Source organism: Rana temporaria, chromosome 4 (assembly GCF_905171775.1).
Source record: "Rana temporaria chromosome 4, aRanTem1.1, whole genome shotgun sequence".
In the NCBI taxonomy this organism is placed as follows: domain Eukaryota; kingdom Metazoa; phylum Chordata; class Amphibia; order Anura; family Ranidae; genus Rana; species Rana temporaria.
In genome coordinates this window covers 449,979,621-450,006,461 of record NC_053492.1, presented here as the reverse complement: position 1 = coordinate 450,006,461, position 26,841 = coordinate 449,979,621, and the positions used below count along the sequence as shown (strand labels likewise).

General features: G+C 43.8%; 1 protein-coding gene across 1 annotated transcript in view; it reads right to left on the bottom strand.

Moving 5' to 3' along the window:
- Window positions 1-4,447: 4,447 nt before the first annotated feature.
- The window catches only part of PRKCE (protein kinase C epsilon), a 491,004-nt gene continuing 468,610 nt past the window's right edge, over window positions 4,448-26,841 (bottom strand). The window contains exons 14-15 of the mRNA XM_040351558.1: window positions 26,237-26,383; window positions 4,448-4,890 (exon numbers count right to left, since the gene is read on the bottom strand). Of these exons, the coding sequence (XP_040207492.1) occupies window positions 4,744-4,890; window positions 26,237-26,383 (294 nt within the window). The 3' untranslated portion in view covers window positions 4,448-4,743. The remainder of the gene's footprint in view (window positions 4,891-26,236; window positions 26,384-26,841) is intronic.

The following is a 26,841-nucleotide window of genomic DNA, read 5'->3' as shown; positions in this document are numbered from 1 at the left end:
CCCTTCCCCCCACACACACCCTCCAAATCACATCAAATAGTGGGTGTGGTCAGTCAAATTTCACGAACAGTAGGAGGGTCTTAAAGGGGCATGAAATACCAAGATTGCATTAGATACAGAGTGCAGAGTTCAGGAGGTTACACACAAGAGAGCAGAGCTGTCACTTGAAAACACAGAAACCAGACTTCTGTGGTTACAAGTGATTGTGGTGACTGGTGAGCAGGCACCAAAGGGTCTGAGCCAGAGTTTCCCCTGAAAAAAAGCCCCGATTTAGGTACACTCTGCAGGAGACGTGCAGAAGCCAGGCTTAGCTCCCTCCGGTGTGGCAGAGTTTCAGACTACCCTTGTTATGCCAGGGTAGACTTGGCAATGCATGTAGGTTCACAGCAGTCATAGAGCCAATGGTTGCCTATCTGCTGTGCTGTATAACCTGCTATACATTAAACCTAAACAGTGCCATCTTAGGATAATGGAGACTAGAGCCCCCCCCCCCCCGGGGGCCATTCAGAATCTTCCAAGAGATACTTCACAAAGGTGACTTTGGATTTTACAGTAGAGTTTTTATCATTTCATCATCAGAAACAGCCAATTAAAGTGCCACTAAACCAAAGTTGGCTTACATAAAATTGTCTTAAAGTATATTTCCACTTTGGCAGAAAAATTAGGATAACACCCATTTTATATATTTTGTGTTTTTTCATTTACATAATAATAAAAATAAAAAAAAGATTTAAAAAGTGCTGCTTGAAAATCCTATGTAGTTGTTAAGAAGGGGGGCTGGGGAGTCATGTTTACCATAATTAACCCCGTCTGTAATATGCTGGCAGATCTTATTATCTGTTAAATTGTATTTGCACAGACTGTCCTAACAAAGGGTAATGATTTAAAGGCCTGGGTGCAGGGCCAGGACAAAGGGTGGGCAGAGGGGGAAGATGCCCCTGCACAGTGAAGCAAGGGGGCAAAGCATAGGTGTGCACAGCCTATTGAATTAGGGTGTGCACCTCAAAACTCAAACACATATGTGTAGGCATGTGTATTTATACTGATGGTGTCAGTTGAGTAGTGGATGGTGTCAGTAGGGCAGTGGATGGTGTCAGTAGTTTTAATTTTTGTTATTTTTTGTATTTGTTTTTACAGTTTTTATAGGAGCTCCGTCAGGGGGCTTTGGTAAAATATCAGGAGTTTAAACAGGGGGAATCTTTACCCCGCAGGGTTATTAGGGTTAGGCACACCTGGCACACACCTATGGGGCAAAGAATGGATGCAGGGTGGTATACCCATTCTACAACAGAAGCTGCCTATAGAGTCCTATGTCTAAACCATCTCCAAAGAATCTTTTTTTTTTTTTAGGTGTGAATGAGAACACATACCAAATGTATAGTGGGGGGTTTCTCAAATTTGACTGCAAAAAGCAGAAATACAATTTAAGACGACCCTGCTGAAAATTTAAGTTTGCCTGTAAAAGGTGGAGAATCCAAGATTTGCTTTATTGCAAAGTTACATTTACAGTTGGTATCCGACACTTCTGGGTGTGTCCGAGGCCATATCCTCCCTGCTGTGGTCCCAACTATTGGCGGTTACATTGCTATAATGTCCTGTGGAACCAAAGTGTATACACAGCACAACTGGAAGTGTTTGATACCAGTGGTGAACACAACTCTGCAAAAGAACCAAAAAGATCTGAACTGTTGTTCCTAAGCATGGCCACTCCTTCTCCCTCCTCCCCCTGCAGCATGCCCAAGCTGTCAGCTCTGGACCAATAATACTAAAAAAAGCATAGCTCCCACAATGCATTGCAGGCAATCCAGGTAAAATCAACGCAGTTAGAATAATGGGGAGTTAGGGGCATACACAACTTATAGAAGGCAGGGTTCTGGACTACAAATTAGCTGCCGTCATATTTCAAGATAAATCTTAATCTTAAAGGATAGGTTATCAAAGATAAATGTATTAAACACCACATAAACTGATAAATATTTAGCCCTTAAAAAAATGTTCCTAAAAACAATGGCTTAGTTCAAAGTCTGTACAAGCTATGTATAATGTTGCTATGGCTGCTGTGAAGTTCATGGTCTTTTATTCCTTGGAAATGCAGCTTGGTCAGCACCCGGCTGAGTCCATTCTATCATGAAGTAATAAGAGCAATCTGGAAATTGCAGATTTATATATGTAATACAGATGCATGCCATTCTATTAATATGTCCATATAAAGGGTTACGACCCCTGTTAAAGTGGACCTAGACCTAAGCTATTAAGCAGGTCAGCAACGTTTCCATTTGCTTGCACAAAGGCTCTGCTGATTGGAATACCCCAGGACAGTGGTCTCCAAACTGTGGTCCGGGGGCTTGCCTTTATCCGGCCCTTGGGGCACTATTTCTCCCACTGACACCAGTAATGGGTCCCTATGATGACCACGACGGGCCACTATTCCCCCTCCTAATACCAAATATGGTTATTTTTACTCTTACTGATGCCAGGAAAATTTTAATCCACTGGTCAAAGTCCAGCCCTACTAGAGTCTGAAGGACAATAAACCGGCCCTTTGTTTAGAAAGTTTGGAGACCCCTGCCCCAGGAGACGCTTCCATAACATTGGATCACATGACTGAAACAAAATGGTCAAGTAGGTATTAAAATTTCTGGAACCCTCCTGCCCTGCATCCTGCCACAGTTCCCCAAGTAGACCTAATATTTGGGTCAGTTTTAACAAAATTTGGAAAATATAGGCAGGTTTCCATACCTATACAAGATTTAAAGCATTTCACATTTTGTAAACTTTTGTTTCGGGATAAAGTTGGCAATACTTGGTTAATGTTCTAAGAAATTCAGTCAACTTTGCCGTCAATGCTAAAAGCATGAATTGAGGAATCTCCACTGCCTACTATTGTATCCAAAATCCAAGAACACCTGTGGCTGCCTCAATATAGTGGTGACCCCCAAACAGTAAATACATCTGGCCGATAATTTTCTTCCGGCTCAGTCAATTTTTCTATTGATTTTTTTTTTAAGCAAGGTGGTGCTTGTGGGGCCAACAAAGACTTAAATTTCACAACATTTATGTAGAGGCTGCCTGAATTGAATTCCCCAAAAAGCTGGCCATACACGGGTAGATTTTCATAGATAGGTTTGTAAGAAAAAAAATCACACCAGTACATTCAATAATTCCATCAAATACTTGATGAATGTCGTTGGAACGTATTTCAAAAATTTGCTTGAACAAATTGATTTTGGAACAAATAGAATTTCACAAATCAAAAAACACATTCACAGTTCAAGAAAAGTTTTCCAACCTGTTACATTTTTTTCATCATTATGGTCAAAAACGCTCATTGATTTGACCCCATTACCTATTAGAAAATTGAACAAACCAAAAATGAATGTTTCTAACAAAATTCTACCCACGTATGATCAGCTTAAACTTGGTGCACAGTATTTCCGTATCTAGTCTCATCATTTCTTTTCAGCTTCTAGGCTTTTTCAGATAGCACTGTAAATACATTGAACTCTTTATGTAAGCCAGCTTGGATTTTAGTTAAATTAGACCCTTCACTTTAATGCCTTCAATAAATTTGAAAAACCAAATGTAATTAGTGGTGATGGGAATTCTAACAGTCCAAGCCCAAAAAGAGACTGCATACCTATGCAGATACGTTGGTTCTAAAGCACCTTTTTAAAAGATAATAAATAAATGTAAAAAACACCACACTGGGTTGATTTACTAAAACTGGAGAGGGCAAAATCTGGAGCATGTTAGCCAATCAGCGTCCAACTTCGGCTTTTTCAACTAAGCTTTGACAAAAAAAAACTGGAAGCCGATTGGTTTCTATGCAGAGCTGCACCAAATTTTGCACTCTCCAATTTTAGTAAATCAACCCCAATGTGTATGTATGTGCACTCTTGGTAGAATATTTATAAATTTTAAAGAACGACAGCATCCCTAAAGGCAGAAAGAATTTCCACGTCATTTCTACAGATTTACTTTGGTGAGGCCTGGAGGCTTACAACTGTTGGCACCCTATGGTCTGCCTCTCCATTTATACCACACCTGACAAGCCCAGAAACACCTTGTAACCTTCTGACCTCACAACAGAGCAGAGTACTCTTTCTAAAAGCTTATATTATAACTTAATTCCATTGATGATAGAAGAAAAATAGCTTTGCAGGGAAAAGCCGCCTCTTCTGCTGCCCCTAGACAGAAGTCTACCGTAGCCTATTCTATCTCCAACCCTGCTCCATGTTACACAAGGTCTTCATATTTTTTATTGGACTAGCATGACAAAAAAACAAAAAAACCTCTCTAAGCCCGAATGCTTGTACATATTTTCATCTCTCTTTACAGTATCTCTATTCTCAGTGGTTAAAGGGAATAATCATATAATTTAGAATTTTGCAACTCACTGCCGAAACTGCACCGTTTTCCTTTTGTACATTTTTGCCAACTCACAACATTGAAGAAAAAAATATGATTTTTTCCAAAGATTGTCTAGTATTTTGAGGTCACAGACCAAGCAGAATGTTACAGCTACAGTTTCGGAAACAAAACACAATTTTGCATTGCTTGTAAGACAGAAAATAAGAGTGCCTTCAGTTAAAAAAAACATAACAAACAGCAACAATAAATAGTATCTTTACACAAGTAGCAGGCTCATAATAAACAAGTTTGTAAGGATCCACTGAATCTCAGTCACGTGTTTTGTCTCCATAGGACTACTGCATGAGGGTACAAATCATGGTGCCCACCAAATCAGGCCAAAGGTTCCTCTCCAAAATAAGAGAAGCCTTCGAACTCAGCCTGATTGATTTGTTTGACTATGGCTTCATCCACCAGTGTTAGGACAGGTTCTTCTCGTGTGAAGTCCTGGTCGAAGTTGTTGACGTCACGTTTGGTTTTCTAGAAGGTAAAGAGAAAGAAAAAAGGTCACTAAGTATACAAATAGGAGAAGCCAATAACTGCATCAGCAGATGTGATCTCAGGACTGAATATGAAGTGAGAGTCCTAAGAACATGCATGGTCCATGGGTTCCACTTTGGAGGAAGTGGTGTCTTCAATATTCACAGGGTTTCCTAAAGGGTGGGGATCCCCAACATAAGGATCTGCACCAAAAGCCAACAATAACTTAAAAGGGAAACTCTGGTGGCAGTGTAAGCAATACAAGTAGAAGCATTCACCTGCCTTAATACATACAGTAGTTGGTAAGGTTAAATAAAGACACCAGTCAATCCAGTCCAACCCTGTATAATGTGCTCACCAAGATGCACATCTAGGAATTTCCTTTAAAAACGTTCAAATACTTCCCGCTGACACCACCGATTGTCGAATGAAGTTCCACATCCTTACTGCAATTATACTGAAAAACTGCCTTCACAGATTAAGGTTCAACCACTTCTCCTCCAATTTCATTGAGTGGCCCTATGTCTTCTCATACTCCCTGAAACGAAATAGTTTCCTACCTATGCTGGAATCACTATTGAGGTATTTGTAGAATGCTATCATCTCTCTACTCAAGTGTCTCTTCTCCAGCCAGAATAAGTTTAATGCTTGTAGTCATTCCCCATAACTTAGGTCCTCCAGTCCCCTTATTCATTTTGTTACTCTGGACTCTCTCCAGAGTCCAGCACATCCTTGATCGGTAACCAGAAGTGGTCAGCATACTCCAGGTGTGGCTGAACCAGAGTTTTATAAAGTGGAAGGTGTATTGTTTTATCTTCAACCCCTTTTTTATGCATGCTAATATTCTGCTGGCTTTCCTTGCTGCCGCTTGGCCTTGTGTGCCATTGCAAGTGTGTGATATCAGCATCCTAAAAAGACTAAATTCCACGGCCAAGTAAAACATCACGATAGTAGTACATGATCAACATGAGCTTTAGGACACTGTATGAAAGCCTTTATCATGTATAAGTGTAGTTTGTACAGCAAGCTTTTACAAAGCATTTGTTAAAGCTTTTGACAAGCCTCAAGTAGTTATTTTAAAGCCCCTAAAACACCTTTAGAACGTTAACATTGATCTTAAAGGGAGTGGTGCCTGTCATTTTAAACAAGCTTCTGTCAAGCTTTAGTAAGCTTTCAACAATTTTAAAGCTACAGCTTACTGAAGCCTACAAGCATCTTCTTTAAAGTGATGGTCAGCATTCACTTTATGATCAACATTTATTATCTGGTGATAGGTTGATTTAAGGGCTCCAAAACAGCTATTCAAAGCTTGCCAAAAGCTTTGCAAGTCTGTGCGTACAAAGGTGTAGGGTAGTGCACGCTTGTGTAAATTTATTTACTTTGGGTACTGTTCTTTAGCATATAGAAATATCCATCAGCATCTATTATAGATCTACATTGACAATCAGAACTTGAGGTGTGGCACATTAAACCTGGCATCAATATCTGTGAACACCGGACTCCATATGTTGTGAAGGACTAACCTGATGTTCAAGCCTGTTTGCCATAATACACACTTTTGTGCTCCCAGATACCTGGATATGTGAGCATTTATACTGATACATTTTTCACTTTCTGACCCACTGGTACTTTTAGATTGGCCTGGTCTTTTTGCCTCTTCAGTACAGAATATCGACAGCTAAAATTCACAATGTTACCGTCAGCATATGATATTCGACAACATCCCAGACAAGCCTTTTACAACCTTTTTAACATGATGGAAACCTTTAAAGAACTTTCTGGTCTCAGGCAACCCCTACTACTACATACAGCTCATAGAAAATTAGTGTGATGTCAGCAAGAAGAATGCTCCATATATCTGCAGTCAGTGGGAAGACTTATTCCCCCTTACAGATGGCTAAAAAGATCACTGGTGTCACTGGTTACTTATATGAGAGGGAGAAATTGCTCATTGCTCACGGAACTCCTAGGAACCCTTGTTGAGTAAGGCTAGTTTAGACTGTAGACCAGGGGTCTCCAAACTTTCTAAACAAAACACCAATTTACGGTACTTCAGATTTTAGGGGGGCCAGACTCTGGCCATTGAAAGTAGAAAATGTCCCATCTTTGGTGTCAGTGAGAGGATTTGTGCCCTATTGTTGGTGTAATTAGGTGGGAAGAATCATTCCCCATTGTTGGTGTGACTAGGAGGAACTGTGCCCCATCGTTGAATTAAGCCCCTATACTGGTGTCAGTGGAGGAAAAATTGCCCCATGGGCAAGATAAAAGCAAGAAAAAGTCCTCCAGGCCACAGTTTGGAGACCACTGCTGTAGACTACAGACCAGCCTTTCTCAACCGAGGTTCCATGGAACCCTAGATTTCCTTCAGAAGGTGCTAGAGGTTCCTTGAGTTGTGGCTATTCGATCTACTGCTTACACTGATAATTAACACAAGTGGCAATTTTTCCACTGGCCAACTAAATTCAGAAGGAGTCCCTTCAAATCTAACCACTTATGTTAGCAGACGCTACAATTTTCGCTGTTTGCATTTTTTCCTTTTACCCATTTCATTAAAAAAATTATTTGTTTAAAATAATTTTGTCCTTGCAGCAGATGGGGGTTTAATACAAATCTCTATTCCATTGGTTCCCGCCGCTGTCAAAGTCAGTGAGCCAATGAGGAGAGAGAGGGGGCGGGGCCGAGCCACAGCGCCATATCTGAATGGACACACAGAGCTGCAGCTCGGCTCGGGTGCCCCCATAGCAAGCAGCTTGCTGTGGGGGCACTTGGCAGGAGGGAGGGACCAGGCTCGCCAGCGGAAGACATAAAAAGAAGAGAATCTGGGCTGCTCTGTACAAAATCAATACACAGGGCAGGTAAGAAGACTTCACTAACTTTTGACAAATACTGAGCACACTAGATTACATGAGTTGCAGGATTACCAAGACCGGAAAAATATTTCAAGGCTTCCTTGGGGGTAGAAAAGAAATGTTGAAAGAGGCTGCCATAGACAAATACTTAGAATGAGATAATTCGGACAAATTTGGATATTGCAGAAGCTTGGAATATAGGACTGCTTCCTTTCACAATGCAGAATTTACAGAACATATTAATATGTTTATATGTATGAGAGATACACTTCCTCTGTTTTCCCTAGGGTCAGTTTCAGTTCCAAAAATGTCTTGTCCGGTTGCTACTACCAACATTTCATTAGCAGCGTACGAGAGCTAAACAGGCGAAGATAACATATATGGAAAATAAACAGCAGCGGGTATAAATCTCAATCTGGCACAGCATCCAATCAGAAGAGAAGAATGTGCTTGCAATGTGTTACACTTACCATTTGTCACTCATTCCCTATCTACTAGACCTAAAGGGGCACTCAGCTGAAAGCCAAGACTTGTGATGTTCAATCGGGAGAACCACTGAGGCTCAGAATTTAGATCAGTGTTTCTCAACCTTTTTCCAGTCAAGGCACCCTTTATACCGTTATACTGCGGCAAGGTAGCTGGATATCGCGAATCGCCATAGGTGTACGTCAGTCCGTGCATGTGATATAGCGAACACGCGCGCTCCCACGGGTCCAGCACACTCAATGTCTGCCGGGGACCCGGGATCACAGTGCATTTTTAGAGCACTGATTAATGTAATAATGTCACTGGTCCCCAAAAAGTGTATTTTTTCTGCCACAATGGGGCAGCCCCGCAAAAAATTGCAGATCGCTTCCATTACCAGTAAAAACAATAAAAAAAAAAAAAAATAGTCCCTAAATCTATCCCATAGTTTGTAGACACAATAACTTTTGTGCAATCCAATCAATATACGCCTATTGGGATATTTTGTTTACCAAAAGTATGTAGAAGAATATACATTGGCCTAAACTGAAAAATTAATTTGTATTATAGCAGAAAGTAAAACATTTTTTTTTTTCAAAATTGTCACTCTTTTTTGACCCCAGATATCATATTTAACTACTTGCCAACCAGCCGCCGGCAGGTTGGCTCCCCTGCGCAAGGTCACGTAGATCTGCGTCACCTCGCGAATCAGCCACTAGAGGCGCGTGTGCCCCCCGCTCACCCCTGATCCCGACGCGCGTGCCCGGCAGGTGCGATCACCGCCGGGCACCTGCGATCGCTCGTTACAGAGCGAGAACCGGGAGCTGTGTGTGTAAACACACAGCTCACGGTCCTGTCAGGGGGGGAAATGACCAATCGTCTGTTCATACAATGTATGAACAGCGATTTGTCATTTCCCCATGTCAGTCCCACCCCCCCTTCAGTTAGAACACACCCAGGGAACATGATTAACCCCTTCCTCGCCCCTTAGTGTTAACCCCTTCACTGCCAGCGGCATTTTTATAGTAATCAATGCATTTTTATAGCACTGATCGCTATAAAAATGCCAATGGTCCCAAAAATGTGTCAAAAGTGTCCGCCATAATGTCGCAGTACCGATAAAAATTGCTGATCGCCGCCATTACTAGTAAAAAAAAAAATGCCATAAAACTATCCCCTATTTTGTAAACGCTATAACTTTTGCACAAACCAATTAATAAATGCTTATTGCGATTTTTTTTAACAAAAAATATGTAGAAGAATACGTATCGGCCTAAACTGAGGAAAAAAAACTTTTTTTTTATATATTTTTGGGGGATATTTATTATAGCAAAAAGTAAAAAAAATATTTTTTTTCAAAATTGTCGCTCTATTTTTGTTTATAGCGCAAAAACTAAAAACCGCAGAGGTGATCAAATACCACCAAAAGAAAGCTTGACCGCGCAATTGTCAGTTAAAGCGACGCAGTGCCGGATCGCAAAAAGGGGCCCGGTCATTGACCAGCAATATGGTCCGGGGATGAAGTGGTTAAGATGACCTGTCATGCTTTTTTCTATTACAAGGGATGTTTACATTCCTTGTAATAGGAATAAAAGCGACCCAAATTTATTTTTTTAAAGTGTCAAAATAAAAAAATAAAAGTAAAATAAATAAGAAGTGAATGCATACTTGAGCAGCGCCCGCATATGAAAACGGTGTTCAAACCACACATGTGCGGTACCGCCATGATCGCTCAAGCGAGAGCAATAATCCTAGATCTCCTCTGTAACTTAAAACATGCAACATGTAGAATTTTTTTAAACATCGTCTATGGAGATTTTTAAGGGTAAAAGTTTGTCGCCATTTCATGAGCGGGGGAAACTTTGAAGCATGACATGTTGTGTAGCAACATACTCGGCGTAACATTATCTTTCAGAATATAAGAAAAATTGGGTTAACGTTACTGTTGTCTTATTTTTTAATTAAAAAAGTGACTTTTTTCCAAAAAAAGTGCGCTTGTAAGACTGCTGCGCAAATACGGTGTGACAAAAAGTATTGCAACGACCGTCATTTTATTCTCTAGGATGTTAGAAAAAAAATATATAATATATATATATATATATATATATATATATATATATATATATATATATATATATATATATATATATATATATATATATATATATATATATATATATATATATATAATGTTTGGGGATTCCAAGTACTTTTCTAGCAAAAAAATAATGTTTTTAACTTGTAAACAACAAATCTCAGAAAGAGGCTCGGTTCTTAAGTGGTTAAACGAAGAAGACACCATCCATCATCACAAATGTGATTTTCAGTGTAAACCTCCACCTTAAACAAGCCGGCCGGCTTAAAATTAGCAGGCCATCCTTCCGGGAATTGCGTCCTTGGTGACATCAGCACGTCGCTCAATCCTACGCGTTTCATCACAAGATGACGTCATCCAGGTACCCCGGAGGCTATCTTGCGACGAAACGTGTAGGGCTGAGCAACGTGCTGACATCACCATGTACACACTTTCCTGGAAGGACAGGCTGGTAATTTGAAGCCGGCCGGCATGCTTACTACATGCGTGTTTTTAGACTATGTGATGCAAGTGCAATCTTTTTATTAGATTAAAAGGATTTTATGCTACGGCAATATTTATTCTTTCTTGGGGTTCATCCCAATTGAGTCTCTAAGTGGCAGTCCTATTCCTATCTCCTGGTTCCCCTGGCTGGATAGAGGCCCCCGCAGGGTATATAAGCCAAAAGTGATGTTGACGCTCTGTAATAGGTAGTCAATTGGAGTCGGTAAGCAAGCATTTTTTTTATAAGGTGGAGGTTTACGCTCAAGATCACTCATTTCTGGCGATGGACGGTGTCTTCATTGTTTGAAGAATTCTTTTCACTGTTGGACCGTTTTTGTGTCAATTTTATATCAGCACAACTGAATTAGGATCGTTTATACTGTGTGTCTCACAGGACAGTTGCTGCTTTTTATGTTTATGTATTATAGAAAAGCATGGTTTTCCCACACATTTGATATATATATATATATAACGTTTGGGTTCCAAGTAATTTTCTAGCAAACAAAAAGTAAATTTTTACATGTAGGAGCGAAGTGTCAGAATTGGTCAGGATATGAAGTAGTTAATGGGAACACTAGTTCTGGTAACAACTAGGGATTCCCTCACTTTGGAAGAATTTCCTCTCACTTCCTGTTTTGGCTAGGGGACAGGGAAGGGAAATCTTCCCAATGGGGCGCAGAAACTCTGCCATAAAAGAATATACAGTACATGCATTTTGCATGTATTCCCAATGTAGCCAAAGTGGCCAAAAATGCACCAAAAAATGGTCCAAAATGGTCCAACAAAAGAAGCACCTGCACCTTTTCAAAAATCGCACTGCAACATGTTGCACTGATGTGAATGGGCACCATACAGAATATTGTGACTTTCATTGCTGTGCATTGAAGTGGGAAGGCAGGTGCAGGAGAAATGCATGAATGGGGGTCTAAAGAGCCAAGTAATCCATACAGCAGTTCCATACTTGTTGGCCACTATCTGTGCAGTGTATTGAAACAATAACTTCCACAGAGAAGGCCTTTTTATAGGTTCTTAAAAAAAATCCCTTTAGTTCTACATTAAATCCATTGTCAGTTCATTTTTGTTCTGTATGTGTCCTGTTGGGGAGATTTCTCTTAGATTCCTGTCTTAGGAATGCAACAGAAAGTGAGGCAAAATCCCTACAGAGTGAATTGAATTCCCCTCTCAGACAGTTGTCAGCTAAACAGGTTACCACTAACCTATTGTTCTGCTGACAACTCCAAATTTTGAATTTCCCATCACTTCCTGTCTCAGGACAAAGGGAGAGGGTGAATACTGATGGCCGCCCATTCTTGCATAATCAATGCTTGGAGTTTGTGAAAATTTGTGTTTTTTTTTTCTTTCAACCCCCCTCTTGAGAATTGACCACAAATTTTCAACGGGGTTAAGGTCTAGGGAGTTTCCTGGCCATGGACCCAACATTTCGATGGTTTTGTTCCCCAAGCCACTTAGTTATGATTTTTGCCGTATGGCCAGGTGCTCCATCTTTCTGGAAAAGGCATTGCTCCTCGCCAAACTGTTCTTGGATGGTTGGGAGAAGTTGCTCTCAGAGGATGTTTTTGTACCATTCTTTATTCATGGCTGTGTTTATAGGTAAAATTGTGAGTAAGCCCTTCACTCCCTTGGCTGAGAAGCAACCCCACATATGAATGGTCTTAGGATGGTCACAATCTCCTGCTATGTGAATTAGATTTGGGTAAACCTGCATCCAATTCGCATAGGTGTGAACCCAGCCTCACTGTTGGCATGACATAGGACTGATGGTAGCGCTCACCTTTTTTTCTCCAGACAAGGCTTTTTCCAGCTGCCCCAAACAATCGGAAAGGGGATTCATCAGAGAAAATTACTTTCCCCCAGTCCTCAGCAGTCCTATCCCTGTACCCTTTGCAGAATATCAGCCTGTCTCTGATGTTTTTCCTGGAGAGAAGTGGCTTCTTTGCTGCCCTTCTTGACACCAGGCAATCCTGCAAAAGTCTCCTCCTCACTGTGTGTGCAGATGCATTCACACTTGCCTACCGCCATTCCTGAACAAGCTCTGCACTGGTGGTGCCCCGATCCCGCAGCTCATTCAACTATAGGAGATGGTCCTGGCACTTGCTGGACTTTCTTGGGTGCCCTGAAGCCTTCTTCACAATTGCAGTGGAAATATTTTTTTATGGCAAAGAGGGACTTTGCAATTAATTACAATTCATCTGATCAATCTTCATAACATTCTGGAGTATATGCAAATTGCCACCATCAGGGCTTTTATTCAGCTGGAACTGTTGGAACCCAGTTCCACCACCTTTGGCTCAGGTCTTCTGCTCCCGGCTCACCACTATCACTTGTAAACACATGTTCAGCTTCTGTGTTTACAGTGATAGCGCGTCTCCCAACGATCTGTTCCCCAGAGCGGCTCCCAATGAGTGCAGGATGGGGACAAGGAAGATGCAGGTGCCTACACCCCTACTGGATGATCTGTAGTATGCAAGAGATACTAGAGCCGGCTGGGTAGCTTAATACAGCAACAAAAGTTTGACACGTGAAAGATGGTGGGGCAAAGATGGGGCATGAGTAAGTGAGTGAATAACTTGTATAGCGCTACAAATGCGAACTGAATAGCCTCAAGGCGCTTGGTATCCATTTTCTTCTTTTGGCCTTCAGAATAGGTGGGTCTTGAGTTTTTTTCTCTGAAGGCCTGATGATTCACTTCCGTTCTGAGGTTAGTTGGTAACGTGTACCACAGTCGAGGTCCTTGGACTGCGAATCTTCGTTCTCCTTTGGCATTGGAGGGGGGGTTGCATGTAGAGGTCAGAGCTGAGAGAGGGATGAACGCGAGATGTGGAACAAGGCTGAACTCCATAATCTGCATGCAGAGCACCCCTGAACTCTACATTATGTACATAGCCCACCACCAAACTCTGCACTCTGTGTGTAAACCCCCCCCCCAACTCTGCAGTTGGTACCTAAAGGTGCACTATATACCATGAGTGCATTAAGATCCTCCCACTGTTAGTAAAATTTGACCACACCCACTATTTAGTGTGGTTTGGAGGATGTGTGGGGGTTTGGGAAGCCGTGGTCGAGTTGCTGCGCCTATTTTATGAGGGAAAAAAAAGCCCTGGCCATCATAAAAACTGAGGCAGCAGACTTTGTGAAAATGTATATTTGTGTCCTTCTTAAAACAGTTGGCCATGGTGGTACATGATCTAAAAAACAACAAAAAAAAAAACACAAACTTTTGGCTACGTATTGGATAAAGTGGAGGTGGATTGGAACACCTATTTGTCCTGTTGACTGTTATCAAGTAAAAATGAAATAAAATCCCAATTTTTGGGTTGTCACCAGAACAGGTATAGAGGGGAAAACTTCAGTTCTACTGTAGAGAAAGCTTTGCAATAACCACTTCAAAAAAATGCTCTCCAAGAAAACTCTGCCTTACCCTTGAAGAAGGATTCTGGGTGTTAATACAGGTTGGCAAACTTGGAACGCTGTCCTTTACCCAAATGAAAATGTGTGCTTTAAACACACACTCCAATTCTTTTTTTCCTGCAGAGTTGCACGGGGAACACACGACAGTGCAGTCACATCAATCATCTCCAGTGTAAACATCTTAGTCCTTTTATTTGCTTTTGCACCAGCAGGAATGTTTGTTCAACCGGAGAAGTGGATCCAGACCTACTGAGCGCAGATTCAGGCAAGTTTAATGAAGACGTCACAATTAACGCCGTCATGCTTAATGGCCATTTAGGCTGTTTATTTAACGTTTACTAGTTTGGGATTGATGTGGAAATGTGATAACATTCTGTACAATAGCACATTCCAGATACTGCCAACTTTCCACATTATATATGCAAATTTACAGTGCACCTGTACCTCTACAAAATTGAAAGCTGAAGATAAATCTGCTTAGATTTTGCCTTGCTCGGCTCCTTCATTTCCCACTTCATCAACATGCTAAGTTTGGACCAGTGACATCATTACCTGGTCTTTGTGCTTCGTTAGGTAATTAAGTCACATTGGGGCTGGTTAGGGGTACCAGGGGGGTGCTGTACATAGCTGACTAAAAACAAGAAGCTGTAGTAATGTTCTCATGTGATGCTGATCAAAGAAAGAACTGAAATCCACTTAGTGAAAGAGGCAGGCTAGGGACAATCAGGCTGGGGGCATGTCCTCCAGCCAAGAAATGAGGTGGGCTTTATCTCACTTGCCTCTGTAGCACTACCCCCGGAGGAGCTGATGGTTTGTTTTGGGTGGCACATTTATCTCGTTGCTCTTCAGAATTCCTAGGGGTGAATGGTGCATATAGCAGTAGTGAAGGAATGTCCGCAACAAGTGTCTTTTCTGTGCTCTTTATTACCCAGCCGGGTAAAAACAATGAACTGGTGATGAAAGGGATAGAGTTTTAAAGAAGAAGGAGAACAGCAGATTCAGGCGTAGTATTTGGAACAGTCCTGCTCCCATATGTAACACTTCCTGTACCACTCCAACTATGTACAGCACCCCCCTGGTAACCCTAACCAGCCCCAATGTGCCTTAATTACATAGAGAAGCACAAAGACCAGGTAATGATGTCACTGGTCCAAAATTGGACCAATGTACCCGGACAGTCCTCTCTCACTGACCTGGCAGCCGGAGTATCACTCAAACCTTTTAGGATAAAGTCTCTGCCACAGACCCTCCTGAGATGAACGTCAGGGAGACACCTCTGCCACAGGCCCTCTCTGATTGCAATCCTCCTTAGGTGAATTTCACCTGGATCTCCTTCTTAACGTCGCCCAGGTACCGACTGACAGGTGATAAATCCTTCAGTGTCCGGCTACCTTGCTCCCCGGTGGTTTGTCAAAATCCTTTTGGACCGCCAGCCTCTCATTGGCGCTCCTCAGACGGACTCCCCACCAAACAGCTATACCACTTGGGATCCTCAAAAGTGGGAACCCAGTCGATCACTGGGTCCCCATCGCTGCTCAAATGTTCCGGACCAACATGGTCCTAGAACCAGGAACACCGCGTGGCACGCATGCCCTGGCCAGGTAGGCCATAACTCCGGGGTGCAGACACCCTAAATGTGGATGCCGCAGAAAACCCAGACTCAATGGCGTCTGTTCCATAAGTACCCTCTCCCAGCATGCCCATAGAGGACACTCCCTCCTGAGTGGCTGCTGGTAAAGGACACCCACGCCTTAACTCCACTGCTGCCACCTGTCGCACCGGGGTGGAATAACACCCCAGCAACAACAGAATGAGCCCACAGTACAGCCAAGCTGAAACAGAGACCCTACTCGAACATTGTAATTGAAATCAGAGTCATTAGCACTCTGATCACCCTCTAAATTTCAATAGCACCGGTACTTGGAAGTAACCAGGCGCTACACACTTCCCCCACCTGAATAGACACGGTCCTTAGTATCTCCAAAAAAAAGGGTATTCAAGCCTGAATACATGACCTGAATCTGCATTACATTACAAAAGGATAGTAGAAGAAAACAATAGAAATCTACAAATATTTCAAACATCAAATTGTGTAATATGTACAGTGATACATAGTAAAATTCACGCTCCTGACTATCTATTCTGCCCCATTCTCTGACAGTTTTTGATAGTTTGTAAACCTCCCGCAAAACAAAAATTGGAAAAGAGAAACATATACAAATATACATTAATTATGCATTGTACTGTCACCAAGGTTGGCACTGAAGCTGCACCTTCTCCCAGTTAAAGGTGAAACCTCCTTTCCCCCCAAAGACACACATTCAAAGTAAGTGCTAGGATATATATCCTTTTTTTGCAAGGCTGAGAAATAACTATACAGAATTGTTTCTCTGCGCTGGCAGAAGTTGCAGAACACTGCCCCTAGCGGTCAGTGTGCTGGTACTACCAGAATAAGGCAGTCCGTGCTCAGAAAAAACAGGAGAGAAAAAAAATCATTCTTCTTTTTCTTCTTCTTGCTGATGAAGACGTTGTTACTCTATCCTTACTAAATATTATCCCCCCCGAAGTTCTGCAAATGCTACCCAAACGTGAATCCGGCAAGGATAAAAACAAAAACTGGAAAGGGTGGCTCTCCCCTCTGGACTTCTTCAAAGCAGCAAACAAAAGTGATAATGCAGGCATCTGGCCTACTTGTAAAATCTTGGGTCAGGCAAAGTGATAATGACCCCTCTCTTGTCTGTAGTGGTAATGGAGGAAACTTGATCCACTTTCCCAGGACATTTGAGGACCACTTTGTCACTGAAGATGTACCAACCGGGACTCCAGTCCTTCAAGCCGTTGGCCCACACAGATTAATGCATACTCAGTATTGCGGTCAGTCTTTGGTACTCGTATTCCCAAATGGCATCCTTGTACCATTCCTCTCTCATCTTCTCAATTAGGGGCATGAGAGCTGGAGGCATGTAGGGATATTCCCACCCGTAGTCCATGGCCACCTTTTTCATTAGGATGCGTTGCAGGGCGGGCCAGTTTCGGCAAGGTACGGAGGTGTCCAAGTCCTAAAAGGACAATAGCGTCAGGCGCTCTCTTCAACACAGGCAAAGCAGCAAGTATAGGGTTAAACTCTGTAACAACACTGGTACTTGGCACCTCAACTCCCCATGTTAGCTGCGGGACATCCGCCCGTGGTGCGGTATCCCCAGAGCGTCTCTTGCATCTGCTTGGTTTGGAAGTCCGGGAGTTTTTACCCTGCTGTGACTCGGGAAACTCCAGTTCAAACCACTTGCCATCTCCAGCATTGGATACTAAGTCCAGGTCAGAAGTGTCGTACTCCTCAGCAGGCAAACACACTCTCTCTCACTAGAGTACCGACCTGGTCATGTTTTCAAAAAGGCAGGCCTCTACCACAGCCGTGGGAGACCTGGACGGGGCCCATCTTTCCAATGGCGTGCCAAACAGAGACCACATTGGTAACCACTGTCTCCGTTACGGCATCCACTTTCACAACAGGCACACACTTTTTGTCTTCAGCATCGCTTACCTCCGGTGACACGATCGGGGTAGCAGCCGATGGCAGAGTCAATGTAGATGAGACAGTCACTATCTCCGGATTAGCGATCACAGCAGTGGAAGAGGGTTCCGGCCATGGGGTCGCTTCTTATGCGGTCACTGTCCCAGTGATCCAATCCACCTTATACTCCCGGGGAGATTCAATCGGTGGCTCCACTTGGAACAAGTAGTCCCGGCACTTCTTGCACCGGGCAAAAGACAAAATCCGGACGGCCAGCTCCGAACAGTGGGGGCAGGACAGTCCGAGGGCCTCCACGCTAACGCTGGAAAACAAGACAAACTTCCCCTGGGTCCGCATTCGAATTCCGGTATCTGGGGTACTCCAGCAGTAGCAGACATGGTTGTTCGAGGTAACAGCCTATCCCGGGCGAGCCTCCACGTGTAGCACTACCCCCGGAGGAGCTGCTGGTTTGTCCTCAGTGGCTTCACCTGTCTATCTATTATGCATGGCAACAGTATATATGTTCAGTGTTAGAAATATACAAGGTGGGACACCTGCCCAGGCTTCTTGTTTTTTTATTTCCTATATTTTCTAGCTCAGCGGTCTCCAAACTTCCTAAAGAAAGGGCCAGTTTAATGTCCTTCAGACTTTAGGGGGCTGAGCTGTGCCCAATGAGAGTAAACACTTACCATATCTAGGAAGCGGGCGGGCAGCGTGTCTGTTGGCTTTCTTTATCCTCCTGTGGTGTGGATCACAGTGCTTTCCACCGTGCACCCCCCTCCTCCTCCTAGGTGCCCAATAGGATCGCCTGACCTTTCAGCCAATCGGAAACGGGTATCAGACCCATGCTTCCTGACCTTTAACGACATCTAAGTCTTAGTCCGCAGGGTTTAATATTTAGTTGGCCCACTCTTTGCAGCTATAACAGCTTTAACTCTTCTGGGAAGGCTGTCCACAAGGTTTAGGAGCATGTCTATGGAAATGTTTGACCATTCTTCCAGAAGTGCATTTGTGAGGTAAAGCACTGATGTTGGACGAGAAGGCCTGGCTCACAATCTCTACTTGAATTCACCCCAAAGGTGTTCTATCAGGCTGAGGTCAGGACTCTGTGAAGGCCAGTCAAGTTCCTCCACCCAAAAGAGGGCACACACTCCCCTCCAAAAAATGACATGGAAAATGTGGCATGTCAGGGGGTGAGGAGTGCTTAAAGCGGAAGTTCCACTTTTGGGTTTTGAGTTACATTAGGGTGGTTTTGCGCTCTCTTCTTTTGTATTTTGTCTAGATGGGTTCTGCCACCCAGAGGATCCCTAGAGAGCAGAAGCACCCTTTGCCTTATCTAATTATCACCAATAGCCAGTTGGAGAGCTATACCAAACTGTTGATCAGTGAACCTCCTTTTTTTTTTCCTTTTGTGTGCGGATTTTTTGTTGTCCAACATCAGTGCCTGACCTCACAAATGCGCTTCTGGAAGAATGGTCAATCATTCCCATAGACACACTCCTAAACCTTGTTGACAGTCTTCCCAGAAGAGTTGAAGCTTTTATAGCTGCAAACAGGGGCGGACTGACCATTGGGACTCTCGGGCACTGCGCGAGGGCCCCATGGCACTAGGGGGCCCCATCAGGGTTGCCAGGCTCAATAAAACCAGGGACAGTATGTAAAAATCTGTGTTTATTTTACATCTGTTCCTGATATGTCCGAACCCGACATGCTTTTGATGTGAAAATCCTGAGATTTTAGCTGCCCTGCCTCTGCACTGCCCCCTGGCATGGTGGCCACCTGTAAGCCCGGGGGCCCCATAATCTTCTATTGCCCGGGGGCCCCATGAGTTGTCAGTCCACCCCTGGCTGCAAAGGGTGGGCCAACTCAATATTGAAGCCTACGGACTAATGCCCCGTACACAAGATTGGTTTTCCTGTCGGAATTCCGACCGTGTGTATGCTCCAACTGACTTTTTCTGTCGGAATTTCCGCCAGCAAAAGTTTAAGGGCAGGTTCTCTATTTTCCAGACGAAAAAAAAATCAGAGCGGAAAAACCGTTAGTCTGTATGGAATTCCGATGCGCAAAAAAAAATGCTCAGAAGAGCCGAACTGCCTATAAAACTTCACTGATCTCGGTTCGTCGTACGTGTTGTACGTCACTGCGTTCTTGACGGGCGGAATTTGGTGTGACCGGGTGTATGCAAGTCAAGCTTGAGCGGAATTCCATCGGAAAAACCATTCAAGGTCCCAATACTCTTGTAAATATAGTGTATGCCCTATATAATAATGGCCCGGATTCAGGTATTCAGCTTTTTTGCCCTGCGCCCCCGCAAATTTACTGCGCTACCCGCGATTCACGGAGCAGTAGCTCCGTAAATTGCGTGTGCGCTGTGTAAACTTGCCCTGCGTAAGGGCGCATAATGTAAATGATCCCGTAGGGGGCGGGAATCATTTAAATTAGGCGCGCTCCCGCGCCGAGCGTATGCTCCGTCGGGAAACTTTCCCGACGTGCATTGCGGCAAATGATGTCACAAGGACGTCATTTGCTTCAAAGTGAACGTGAATGGCGTCCAGCGCCATTCACGAATCACTTAAGCAAATTACGTAAAATTCGAACGTCGCGACGCGGGAACGACGGGTATACTTTAGCATTGGCTGCCCCTGCTATTAGAAGGGGCAGCCTTACGCTAAACACGCCGTACGGAAACAACGTAAATTGCATACGCAGGGCTCGCGCAACATTGTGAATCGGTGTTAGTATGCAAATTGCATACTATACGCTGACCACAATGGGAACGGCCCCCTAGCGGTCATCGCAAGAATGCAGCCTAGATATGCGTGGCATAAGAGCCTTATGCCATGCAGATTTTAGGCTGCAGTCGGCGTTACGATGTTCCTGAATCAGGAGCATTCGTAACGCCGGGGCAAGTAAGCAATTGCGCTGTGTAACCTATGGTTACACAGGCACAATTGCTACTTGAATCTGGGCCAATGACAGTGAACATACATTTAATAGAGTAACTGGTCCTCTTTAAACGCAAAGTCCACTTTTGGACACAACATTTGCTATGGATGGAGTTTTCCATTCGGATTTTGAAAATCCCATTTATAAATGTTTATAACAACATAAGATGTACATGAACATAGCAAACATGCAGAGTCTTGTTTGGAGCGCCATCGGCCAAAGCATGTGCCAAAATACATAGGTGTGGAAGGCAGTTGCAGCACAACATTCACTACAAACACCAACACTGACCTAGATATATTTGTTCAGTACAAATTTTCCGGCACTTGCCATCCTTGTGCATTAAAGAGGAAAGTACATCACTTTCAGTGAGGGCATATTCTTATAATATTAAGCTAGTGCATTGTTGGTTCACTTACCTTTTCCTTCGATTTCCCTTCCAACAGGTAGATTCAGGTAGGTAGCGCGTATTTGTGTGCGGGCATAACGTATCCTATTTACGCTACGCCTCCGCAACTTTGACAGGCAAGTGCAGTATTCACAAAGCAAAGTTGTGGCGGCGTAGCGTAAATAGGCCGGCGTAAGCCCGCCTAATTCAAATGTGGAAGATGGGGGCGTGTTTTATGTTAATTTATTGTGACCCCACGTAAATGACGCTTTTTCCGAATGGCGCATGCGCCGTCCGTGAAAGTATCATAGTGCGCATGCTCCAAATTAACCGTCAAAAAGCCAATGCTTGAATGTGCACAAGCCCTATTCGCGAATGACTTACGCAAGCGACGTAATCAACGGAAAATTCGACGCTGGCCCGACGTCTATACTTAACATTGGCTGCGCCTCATATAGCAGGGGTAACTTTACGCCGGAAAAAGCCTTACGTAAAACGGCGTATCTGTACTGCGACGGCCGGGCGTACGTTCGTGAATAGGCGTATCTAGCTGATTTACATATTCTAGGCGTGCACAAGCGATTCCCTAACACAGCATGGTTTAAACAGGTAACAGACAGCCTTTATGCCCTCTGTTTAACCATTTGAAAGCCGATTAGAGCCCACAGGCTCTATTTAGGAAGGCTATTAGAGCCTACGGCTCTAATCAGGCACTTCCAAAACACCCCTACTGCTGTAATTCAGATGGCCGGCGCTCAACAGGGGGCCGGACTCCTGAATAGTGGGCGGCAGCGGCGACAATACATAGATTCATGCAATGCATGAATATACCTATTGTTCAGTGACGGGTGCAGGAGAGCGGGAGGGGGCAGCGCTCCTGTGCCTGCTATGGACTCACCGCCACTGCATTAGATACCAATATCCTGGTCAGAAAGAGGAGGACATAGAAAGAGGAGGACATGTAAAGGAGAGGAAAGGTCACGAAGAGGGACCGTGGGGGAACACTGGAGGTGTTTGTATGTGGTGCACATCCCGGTGATATACAAATAGTTATTTAGCAATCCAATCTGTCAAAAGTCAAATGCAATTAAAAAGAACATTAATTATATCTAAGGCGTTCTGCCAAAACAATCGCTGGCTATGTCTACTCAAAACTGTCAAGCTCCAGGCTGATCCTATTTACTAAGAAGAGTGGAAAAGAAAACATCTACCTTTAGAACAATCAAGAGGATTAACGGTACAATTGGACAATTACTACTTCATGATGGGGACTGCACCAATCAGATCATCAGTGGGAGATTAATATTTATAGGATGAAAAACAGCAACGATACACGTTGCCAAAAAAAACAAAAAACGCATCACTAAGTAGTAAGTCAAAGGAGGACAAAATGAGTGTTACAAACTGGTCACATCAATCTGAGCACTTCAGCAGCGCATTGCGGGCGGTTTTAGCCCTTTATCGGCTGCTAGCGGGGATAAAAAGTGCCCCGCTAGCGGCCGAAATGCGCCGCAAATCCGCCCATAGAGTCGGCAGTAAAAGTAGCGGGGTTTTACCGCAGACGCTATGGGCGGCTCAGTGTGAAAGGGGTCTAAGTTACGGAGATCACACTTTCAATGCTTAAATTGGAGAGACAGAACACATACAGAATGAACGCAATGCATGAGTGAAACTTTAATGCCGCGTACACACGGTCGTTTTTCGGCATGAAAAAAAATGACATTTCTAAAAACGTCATTTAAAATGATGGTGTGTGGGCTTCACATCGTTTTTCGGCTTCTGAAAAACGAAAAAAAAAAATTCGAACATGCTGCATTTTTTTATGTCGTTTTTGAAAATGTCGTTTTTCGGGTTGTTAAAAATGATCGTGTGTGGGCTAAAACGACGTTTTAAACCCGCGCATGCCCAGAAGCGAGTTATGAGACGGGAGCGCTCGTTCTGGTAAAACTTCCATTCATAATGGAGTACACATTCATCACGCTGTAACAGACAGAAAAGCGCAAATCTTCTTTAACTAACAAGGAATCAGCTAAAAGCAGCCCAAAGGCGAATAGAACTTCAGAGTGCCGTCGTACGTGTTGTACGTCACCGCGCTTTGTTAATCATTTTTCAAAAACGATGGTGTGTGGGCAACGTCGTTTTTAATGATGAAGTTGGAAAAACTTCGTTTTTTTTCATGATGAAAAATTTCTTTTTTTCATGCCGAAAAATTATCGTGTGTACGCCGCATTAGACTGGAGAAATATATTGATGAACACAGGAGTTGCCCAAATAAATTTGAAAAGCTCTGGAGCCCATGGATGGATACCCAACATAGCTTGTATGATTGATCTGGCATTGGATAGGATCCTCCATCACTAATGGATTCCCGGGGTATGATGTTGTTATATACAGTATCTCACAAAAGTGAGTACACCCCTCACATTTTTGTAAATATTTTATTCTTTTCATGTGACAATACGGAAGAGATGACACTTTGCTAAAATGTCAAGCAGTGAGTGTACAGCTTGTATAACAGTGTACATTTGCTGTCCCCTCAAAATAACTCAACACACAGCCATTAATGTCTAAACCGCTGGCAATAAAAGTGAGTACACCCCTAAGTGAAAATGTCCAAACTGGGCCCAATTGGCCATTTTCCCTCCCCGGTGTCATGTGGAATGGGTGGTTTTTAACGTTAATGCATCAAGGTAAAAAATCTTCATATTTTACAACCACTTTAAGGCCTCGTACACACGACGGGACATGTCCGATGAAAACGGTCTGCGGACCGTTTTCATCTGACATGTCCGCTGCCGGATTTTGGTCTGATGGCTGTACACACCATCAGACTAAAATTTCCCGTAGACAGCGAACTCGGTGACGTGACAGCGCCGTCGCCGCGGCAACGTGCGCGACCCTGGAAGGTCAATGCTTCCACGCATGCATCGAATCACTTTGACGCATGCGAGAGCTTTCGGCCGAGCGGACATGTCCGGTGAGTCGTACAGACGACCGAACATGTCCGACGGACAGGCTTCCAGCGGACATGTTTCTTAGCATGCTAAGAAATTTTTGTCCGCTGGAAACCTGTCCGATCCGCCGGAAAATTGTCCGGTCGGCCGGACATGTTCGGTCGTGTGTTCGAGGCCTTAGTCTCATGATCATTGGTACTAGGCACTCATCATGTATCCATAGAGAAGGACAGAGGAAAGTAGAGGTGGACCGATATGGGTTTTTCTTTGGTCGATGCCGATATTTAGAAATCTGGGCGGCCGATGGCCGATATATGATGCCGATTTTTGCGGCCGATATTTTAGGCACTGGATGGCACTAATTGGCACTGAAAGATGGCACTAGCAGAAGGCACTTATTGGCACTGGCAGGTTGCACTGGATGGCACTAAAAGATGGTACTAGCAGATGGCACTGATTGGCAGGTGGCACTTATTGGCACTAGCAGGTGGCAGTAATTGACACTGGCAGGTGGCACTGATTGGCAGATGGCACTGGTTGGCACTGGCAGATGGCACTAACAGGTGACACTGGCAAGTGGCACTGGTTGGCACTGACTGGCAGGTGGCACTTATTGGCACTGGCAGGTGGCACTGGGTGGCAGTGGCAGGTGGCACTGATTGCAGAGTCAGACCCCCTCTCCCTCCAGTATAGACACCCCCCCCGCTACAGACACCAGAGAGCGGTGTGTGTCCCAAGAGCGGGGGACCCTCCTCCTCTGTGGGCGTAAACAGAGAGGAGGGCCGCCACGCTGGGTGTACCAAGATGGCCACAGCTCCGGGGCTAGGCCGAAGCCGCGGTCTTTCCTCATGCTGTGACCGCGATGGCAATCCGCGAATTGCCGCCGCAGTCACATCATCAGGAAAGGCCGCGGCTTCGGCCTAGTTCCGGATCCGTGTAAAATATCGGCCTAATTTGGATAAAAATCGGCTGATTTTGCCAAAACGGCCAAATATCGGCCGATATATCGGTCGACCTCTAGAGGAAAGACCAAGACCTCTGGGCTAAGCAACTAGAACACACCAAATTAAAGGTCACAGAGATTTCAGGATATTGTTAATGTACACTACCTGAGACATACAGGTACACATGTGGCTACTGAAGGACAATTTAGCAATAATACAAACAAATGTAAAGTTTTTGATAGGATGGTAAGGTGTCAGAGGCTCTGTCAGTTTTTTTTTATTACTATCTGTGCCCACTTAGGGGCATTGACTTTTTTTGTTCTGGGACCATTGTAACAGAGACAGAATAGTAAGGGGAAATCCAACAATTAGGAGTTATCAGCAGGACAGGAACAGAGGGGAATCTTCCAATGGGGACACTTGTTCCAGTGACAAATATAAAATCAGAGGGGATTTCCTTCACTTTTGAGAGACTGCCTCCCATTTCCTGCTGCATCTGCCAACAAGACGTAAAAGGAAATACCCCCAAAGGACACAGATGGCAAAAAAAAAAAAAAAAAATAGCAGAGTTCTAACAACTCTCCATTTAAAATGAAAAACATTTTAGATTCAGGCAAACTGCATTTTAGTTTAAAGTGATTGTAAAGCTTTAAAAAAAAATGTTTTTCATTAAAATAACAAACATGCTATACTTACTATACCTGCTCTGTGCAGTGGTTTTTACACAGAGTGACCCGGATCCTCCTCTCTTCAGGGTCCCATGCCCACTCTTCCTGGCTCCTGCCTCATGTCGGGTGCCCCCACAGCAAGCAGCCTGCTATGGGGGCACCCAAGCTGAGCCGCTGCTCTATGTGTCCATTCACACACAAAGCCCTGACTTGCCCCCGCCTCCTCCTTCTCATTATTGGATCACTGGCTGTGATTGCAGCAGCTAGAGCCAATGGCTCCCACTGTTGCCAATAGCCAATCAGGAGTGTGAGTCCCCAGGGAGGCCAGGCTCTCCTGGACATCACCAGATCGAGAGGGGGCTCAGGTATTAAGGGGGCTGGGTGTGCTGCTGCACACAGAAGTTTTTTTACCTTCATGCATAGAATACATGAAGGTAAAAAACCGTGTGCTTTTACAACTGAATGCAAATTTTGACTCACGCAATCTGTGCTATAAATGTACGTATAAATGGTGAAGCATCAGCTCTGTAACAACTTTAATGCAGTGATCTACATAAGACTGTTTGTTTTACAGCCCATATTAGCAGCATGCACCACACTGTAGTACTACTTACAATTCTGGGTTTAAATGGGGGTTTGATTTTTCGCTGCTCTAGTAGTACCCAGTCGATTTCTTTGAAAAACGGGTGTTGTTTAATGGCCTCCTCCAGGCCCTGGGATGGCACACATCCTAGCCGCTTGTTGGGATTCTTCGTCATGAACTGTGGAAAGGAAAAACAAGTCATAGTGTTAGTGAACTTGTCATAGCATGTTGCATGAACAAGATACAAACATTTTCATATGTGACTTGCAAAACTGTATAGAACAGAGTGCAAAGGTTTTATGGAAATCTGTTAGCGTCTTAAAGTATTACTAAACCCAGGTCCCTGCATTCACTATATCTTTTCTCCCATAGTACACAGAACATGGAAATGCAATTATTTTAGTAAATATAAATGTAGCGGGGTCGTCCTGTCAGAGTCTAATGACAGGCCATCCCTACTGGACTTTATCTACGCTTGTACATATGTAAGTTACCTTTAAGGAGTTATGCATTGTGGGATTGCAAGTAGCGGGAGATATGGACTCCATTGACTCTTAGGAGAAACAGACTACACATCCCACAATGTCCTGCGACATTGGAACATGTGACACCTCCGTACAGACTTATGGGGGAGGT